Source organism: Myzus persicae, unplaced genomic scaffold, assembly GCF_001856785.1.
Source record: "Myzus persicae strain clone G006 unplaced genomic scaffold, MPER_G0061.0, whole genome shotgun sequence".
Lineage (NCBI taxonomy): Eukaryota > Metazoa > Arthropoda > Insecta > Hemiptera > Aphididae > Myzus > Myzus persicae.
The window spans coordinates 13,299-20,982 of record NW_019101277.1 but is presented as its reverse complement, the minus strand read 5'-3'; the positions used below and the strand labels follow the sequence as shown (position 1 = coordinate 20,982).

General features: G+C 30.0%; 1 protein-coding gene across 3 annotated transcripts; it reads right to left on the bottom strand.

Annotated features, from left to right (window-relative positions):
• LOC111028530 (acetyl-coenzyme A transporter 1-like) lies at positions 1-5,604 on the bottom strand. Of its 3 annotated transcripts, none has more exons than XM_022307214.1 (10): positions 5,514-5,604; positions 4,564-4,822; positions 4,323-4,449; positions 3,899-4,058; positions 3,661-3,815; positions 2,626-2,816; positions 2,244-2,428; positions 1,065-1,188; positions 713-928; positions 122-307 (listed from the first exon to the last, which is right to left on the bottom strand). In XM_022307214.1, the coding sequence occupies exons 2-10, from the start codon at positions 4,768-4,770 to the stop codon at positions 122-124; spliced, it is 1,551 nt and encodes a 516-aa protein (XP_022162906.1). In that variant the 5' UTR covers positions 4,771-4,822; positions 5,514-5,604. The 3 variants fall into 3 exon arrangements, with proteins under 3 accessions (XP_022162908.1, XP_022162906.1, XP_022162907.1); XM_022307215.1 differs by lacking the exon at positions 5,514-5,604 and adding an exon at positions 5,174-5,190; XM_022307216.1 differs by lacking the exon at positions 5,514-5,604 and having other exon boundaries at positions 1-307; positions 4,564-4,770.
• Between the last annotated feature and the right edge of the window lie 2,080 nt (positions 5,605-7,684).

Genomic DNA, 7,684 nt, shown 5'->3' with positions numbered 1-7,684 from the left:
TCTTATCATATTCGAATATAATTATTTTTATATTACATATTTTCACTCAATCATCATAATAGCCATTGCAACTATATCTATACATCAATAAATCACATTCATGGAATATTCATTTTTACCTTTACTCATTCCCTGTTACTGTTCTCTTCACTTTAACCAGCCAATGAGAAAGATTCTTAGTTTGAAATGATTTGAGTGTTTTTCTAACAGTAAAATACCAAATAATTCCAATGATGGTGCATATAAGCATTTCTAAGTAATAGCCATTCACTGTTACAATACAATTTCCATTATTTGCTTTACACATCTGAAATAAAATATAACATATATCATATTTACATGATAAAAATATTAATAAATTCAAAATTGAGTACCTACTTTATTGTTATCAATTATAAAATGATAATTCTATAAAATGCCAATCAAATTGTTTTTTTAATCAAAAAATCAAATGTTAAATTAATTTTTAATACATTTTGCTTAAAATAATTTTCGTTCTATATCAATTTATATTTTAGATTATGAGCGGAGCGAACAGCCTAAATATGAATTGATTCTACGATGGTGTTTTTTTTGGTTATTATATTAATATTATTCTGTCAGATATTTTTGCAAACATATCTATCGATTGGTATCAAAAAATAATGTAGTATGTCCTCAAATTTAATTTTATAAAATAATATAATACTATGAAAATTTTATAATATCTTACATTTCGAAGATCTATTGTAGAACAGTTATTTATAGAATCCAATGAACATTCTTCGAACGTCAACACATCAATCATTCCCAGTGCAGCAGTAGACGTCCACATATATCCTAAATTTGCAAGAGTATTCAATAACGTCATATAAGTACAACCGAAACGAGGATCACTTATCCGAGAAAAAAAAGCTAATATAGCTACAAACATTACTTGAGACAGAATCTATAAATTACATACACAAAGATTATTAATTGAATTACCTTAACAGATTTTCATAAATACATTAATGAAAAATAATTAAAATCCATCCGTATTGCAACATTTAAAGTAATGATACCTACTGAAGTAAAATACTCACTTGTTGTATTGATAATAACAATACGAGAAGTGGGTAGTAATATATTGAATTATTTTCTCCATTAAATGTAATCATTTTGGGCGTGTAATAAATTTGCATAACAAATCCAATGTTCAAAAGTAATCTAAAAATATTTAAAATCATGTAAATTAAATCTCTACATAAAATATATATTTGTAATTTTGTGACTATAAATCAAATACTAATATTAATATTATGTGTTATTTAAAAGATGTTTTAAGTTAGATGTGTGTGTGTGTGTGTGTGTGTGTGTGTGTGTGTGNTCGAATGGGGCACCCGTAGGTTTCTGCCATGCCCCGGGGGTGGGGGATGGCAGCACTTGTTCTCCGGTCACCGCGACTTGTCCGGAGAAAAATGCCGCCCGGTAGCCGAGGATCGAACCGCGACCGGCTGCGTCGCAGCGGACGCGTCAGACCACTCGGTCACCTCATCCCCCAAACAATATTTTGTCAATTAAGAAGTCCTCAAATAAAATAATAATTATCAACTGATATATGATATGAATTAGTCTATTATATTTATATAAGTGTCCTTAACGGCGGTCTCTGTATTAGGTGGACGGGGGTAACACAATATACTGATAAATGATGATTAAATAAATGGAATATTGTCTCTCTACTCATTGGTTTGGAATATTAAAATATTGTATTGTTTAAACATGGGCATCCATTAAACACGAAAGAGTAAAATCAGTTATATTTACGCATGGTACATACCATATTGCGCCATACCCAGAACAAGGCGAAAAATAACTATTTTAAGACTCATCCGGTGCTGTCCGGCGAGTACGGTTTCGTCTCGACTCCTCCAGGACATTATCTCGTTATAGCAACTAGGCAGGAGCACGAAGTACAGAGTCGGTATCGAGTAGCCACGGACTGGTGGTTGTATAGAAATTAGAAAGTACTTATATAGATATCGCGGTCAGTGGTAGATAGAAATGACCGAGGACCTTATCAAGTGGGTTTTCTTAAATGGGCCTTACTTTGAAACGATTTCCTAAAATATTTCCAATGATAGACGGAACAATTCACATCGGCCAAAAACGGTCACATTATTGTTAATTTTATGTATATTATTTTGTTGTATGTACCTAGGTGTAAATAAGTAAAAATACCTTTTATAGCTACCTCTTTAATTTTACTTTGTTATATCTACCTGAAAGGTACGATTTTCAAAAATAAGCTCATCGGTTTTGGACCTGAAGTGTATTTCCCTATAATGAATGGGGTAATAATGTTTACTCCAGACATTACTGAATCTATTATTGAAAGGTCTTCTTTTGATACACCTGCGTCCATGAGTTTTAAAGTAGACACATTGTCAGTTGCAGCATATCCAATCTTTGATAAATACAAAAATAATAATAAATAATTTACAATATTGGAGAGTTTAATTGTTTATGTTATGCGTTTTCAATGATACCTGTGGGTGTGGGAAAATACAATATTAAATTGAAACCAATACTTTTTTTTCTATGAAGGTATGAAATGGACTAATATAATAATTAAAAAAAAAACAATATTCATATTATAATTACCTTTGAAGTTATCATTAATATAGCCAGAATTCGAACACTAGGTAACTTTAATATGTCCCATAATAGTAAATAGTTTTGAACTACTTTGATTTTTTCACTATCGTCCTCAAATGAATTATCTTTTTCTTTTTTGAATAAGCCAACTAATGTTGTTATTAATATGAATAGTATGCCCCAGCCGTATAATAAGTCTGTAAATATTTAAAAATTGAACAGTATATGTTATGTACATTTATTAAATAATATAATGTATTTAGAAAGTATAGAAACCATACTCGTAAACTATTGTAATTGTGAGTGAATATCAAAAAAAAAAAAACAGCTTGTTTATACAATCGTATAAAATGTGATGCATTTTTAACTATAAAATAATCTAGTGTTCGTAAATATTCCCGTGTTTATATCAGTAGTTCCTCCTCCCCCAAGTACTAGCCTATGTGTTTACAGAGACTTTCTTAAATGTTCAAAATGTCAAGAGTCATGGCAGATACAAAACATAATAACACGTAGGTATTATATAAACAGGTCATTGTAAACCAATACATTCCTCCCTCCACCTAAAATTGGAAAAGTCTTTTTTGTTATCTTATACGGAAATAATCTGATGTTCAATGTACCATATGTTTTTATATTGATCTAGGGGATAATATTTGTTTGTTTTTTTAAATATTAAATCACTTTGTCTTAATAATAATAGAAGTATTTAGAAACGACCTAACAGACCTAACAGTTAGTATAATAAATCGATTAACTTGCACCGTCGCTGGTCCGAACCTCGGTCACGAGTGGCACTTTTCTTCGGGCAGACATCTGTCTGGAAAGAAAGGTCGCCATCACCCAACCGGACATAGCAGAAACCTACGGGTGCCCAATTGCAATTCTGCCACAACATAAAAAATCACACTCGTGTTAATAACCTACCGTTCCTCCCCCAATCAAAACAACAAAAACCTACAAAAATCTCAGTTCAATGGCCTCAGCTGCCGCGGACTTAACTTAATAAAATAAAAAAAAATTAATTAATCGATCATTTACTTTTTACAGAAACTATGCCTCCCACGCCGGGCACACTGCGGAAGTATTTATTACAAAACTCTTCAGACGTAAACAGAATGAGTACCATGGAACCTATCATAGAACCTATTGTTTGTCCTGATGCATTGCAAGTAGATGCATAGCCTACGTTATTCCTGGAAAAAAAAATTACTGCTGTAAATCATAGTCGTCTATATAATATTCATTATGATGATTGATGATGTATTATAATACCTACTTTTTCAGCATTGTAAGAGCCCAACCGTCCACTGCTATATCCTGGGTAGCGGCTAAAAAGTTTATCATGAAGAAAATGTACGCCAGCATTGTGATGTCTGGTTTTCCAGTTTCGGGTAGCAAGTTCTCAATGTCACTGGCTGCATAAATTAAAATCGCTCCTGTTAACAATATATTATGATTTACATAAAAAATTAGTGATTCACAACATAAACCATCTTAGTTCACATAAGAAGTTATTAGTAATTACTACCCACCTTAATATTGAAATTATAATTTTTCAGTTAATAGCACTTTTAAAATGTCTACAAACTCTTATACTTATAAACTTGTTAAAAAACAGGCTTCTATTGTTTTTAAGTATTAGTATCATGGTTTTTTTTTTAGATTACAAGAGTTATATTAATTTAACATGATTTATGTACCGATTGAATATTGAACGGGTATTAGCCAAGACTTTCGCCTTCCAAATTTTTGTACATAGAGTGCGTCTACTAAAGGTGCCCATAAGAGTTTCAAGCTAAATGGCCATCTTGTTATACTGTATACTGCCTGAAATGAAACAATATTACTTGATAAAATGGTGAATTTTGTTTATATACCATAATTATAGACTAATTACTAATATCTATAATCATAATGAATATTTATTATTTATTCGTTTACCTGATCTTTGTACGTCACATTTTTCTTGCTTTGCAATAGTACGGACATAGCCCCTGCTATGCCTAAAGGCAAGCCTTGCATTGTGTACAGTAATAATAACAAAAAAAAGTTTATCCAATCCCCTTTTAAATTTGTTTTGGTCATTGTTGCATCCTCCAGCTCCTCAGATATTTCTGCTTCTACTCTGTGTCTTGGCGATGATTTCATGTTTTTTTCAGTGCTCAAAACCTAACCGCTCCACGAGAAATGTATTGTTGAACTGAAAATAATAATTATACTATATTTTGAACACTAATAAATGTGTTCGTTATATTCTTATCATAATATGTATGACCTGCAGTATAATATTCTCTGTTCTAATCAACTATAATATGTGGCAAATTAGTGGACAGTAGTAATATACATCACAAACAAATTAAAATTAGATGATAGCTTGTATAGTCATAGTTTACACATGGTAATATTACGTAAAATTCAATAGCTACATTGTTTAGATATTTTTTTTACAGAAAGACAAATGAGAAATAAAAATCTGTAATAAAGGGAAAATTAACATATTAAAGTATTATAAAAACTTAAATTCATTAATATAAAATTAAATGTAAATTACCTATATTTCAAGCAATAACATTAAAAAAAGATCTCGAGTGAAACTAGAATTATCAAAATTATAAAAATATATAAGTACATATTTTTGAAATAAATAAACACAATTGAACAAATGACTTACGTATTAAGGTACTAAATTACATAAAATTAAATTACTGTTATGAAATTCAAATTAAAAAAATAATAATATGAGAAGTAACACAAATATAAATCCATAAGTTACATTAGATATACAATTTTTGAGAAGAAAATATTAGATCGTACTACAGTATAAACTTTATTTTACGTACTAAAATATAACGATGTTTACAAAATATCTTCGTAAATTATATTTATTATACCTTATGCTGTATTGTCAAAAGCTATTATTATAATATTTGTAATGCAATGTAGTTCATGCACCTTCCATTCATTAGATCCACCAGATATATCAATAAACTAATTTCAACATAATCAACACATATAATATTCGCTGATTAAATTATTTGTTATCATTATATATTAGCACGAAAAATAGAATATTCTTGTTCTTACGTTAATTATAATAACGCTGTGAAATAATTGAAACGATTATGTAATATATTTTAACACATGAACTTTGTACACATTTAATAATTATTAAACACATTTTACCAATCGCATTTTCTTAAACGTGAAAACAAAATTTTATCTCCAGCCTGGTACTTTAATTTATTGGATAATTTAATTTATTTTTGGTCATGGCTGTAATTCGACCAAACATATAATTTGTAGCTCAGTTCAAAGGAAGTTCATAGATGGAATTAGTGTTTGGGATCATTAGGAAAAGCCTCCTGAGTTGTGACTTGTGGATATATTTTATTTATTTTACTATTTTATACATACAAAGATGTATTGCTTTGATAACATTTTTAAAAACCATTTACCTATATATTAACGTAAATGTGTATGATGTGTATAAAAAATACAGTATTGTGTATACTTATTTTAATATATTATAATATTATACATGTATAATAAAATACATACCGATCATGAATTTTCAAGTCAATGACCAAGTTCAAACCCTGAGGTCAGCCAAACTACGTAAAGTCCACAACTGTTTACGCTGTTGTCGTTTCGAATGCACAAAAGGACCAATGACAAAAGTATGTTTCTTCGCAATCAACAAAATGCAAAAAGTTAATTTTTGGATCCATATGGTATGTTTCAGGCATGAGTTACGTCCGACACTCACCTGACAACGCCTAATATGATGGAGGTTATTAAAAATAATTATTGATAGTATTACTTTTACTTTTAGTGTATTACTGATCCGGAAACAAGGTCAATAAATTACTGCCACTGTCACTAGTAGCTAACGATGTGTGTTTGTTTGGCATGTCTGCACTATAATTTCGTGATCCGAATTCTGACCATTTGGACATGCGACACCCTCCATGGGTATTATTAATAGAAAAGGGATGGAAAGACGTTTTTTTATGGACCCCTCTATGTTGATTTCATTTTTCAAGGGGATGAGTGTCACGTAAACTTAAAAACTTAGTATTCAAATTTGTGTGCGAGGCGTGATAAATATTCACAAAAAAGTATTTTGAAAATGTTATTATAAGGGTTAAATTTAACAAAGATATTTTCCATTCCGTGTGTTCATATATATCATAACATTACATCTAACAAAATTCAAAGTACACACATCGACCACCAAATAGCTTCTTTTAAGTATCGAGTGTATTGTGAGTCATGATCTTACCACATGTGACATTGTACTAGATATATCATCTTTGAGATATAGACATACACAAGACCTATCGTTAAAAGTACATTGCGGTATCGCAAATGTACATAGAACCTACCAATATTTATAAACATGCGATTTTCCCACAGGTTGATCAACAAATTAATAATTAATAATTTAGTTCATAGTTATATTAATTCACGTAGAACAGTGAATATGGATCTTGTCACGTATACCTACTTATCATTTTTCACAATACATCCTAGTTGCGATTATCGTTTGACCATCCTTAGTTTGTTTTAATCGAATTGGAGGCTAATTCAGAACTTATGTTATATAATAAATAAAAATCTAAGAAAAAAACAATAAATCATAATTCGACATACTTAACAAATCACTGACAGTAAACATTGGTACCTCCTAATTGTATCGTATTAAGTTGACTTTTATATATAGATTATATTGTGCAAGCTAATAATGATAGTTTGTTTATTTTAAAAAAATGATTGTATAGAAACTGAAGGAATCTTAAAATGCATTGTTTAGGGTGACCGCACACTGGTAAAGCAAAATTGACTGAAGAAATGTAAGTCATATTTAGTCATTTTGCTTTAGTCATAATAAAGCATTGTTGTCGCAGACTAGATAAAACATAGTTAGTCAAATTAATGTATATCAAGTAGTCGTCAAAATGTCGTCCGACGAGGAGGATGTTGCTATTCCTATTTTATGGTTTTTTTTAAGAAAAAATTGAACAGGAAGAAAAAAAAAACTTTGGGTTCATCCTTTGAACTT

Bases quoted from the DNA above. Each gene is read 5' to 3' on its own strand.
- LOC111028530 (XM_022307214.1), bottom strand. From the start codon at position 4,770: ATGAAATCATCGCCAAGACACAGAGTAGAAGCAGAAATATCTGAGGAG. The intron at 4,059-4,322 runs GTACATAAATCA...TATTGTTAACAG, and splicing joins ACCCGTTCAATATTCAATCG to GAGCGATTTTAATTTATGCA. The intron at 2,429-2,625 runs GTAATTATAATA...TATTTATCAAAG, and splicing joins TATTAATGATAACTTCAAAG to ATTGGATATGCTGCAACTGA.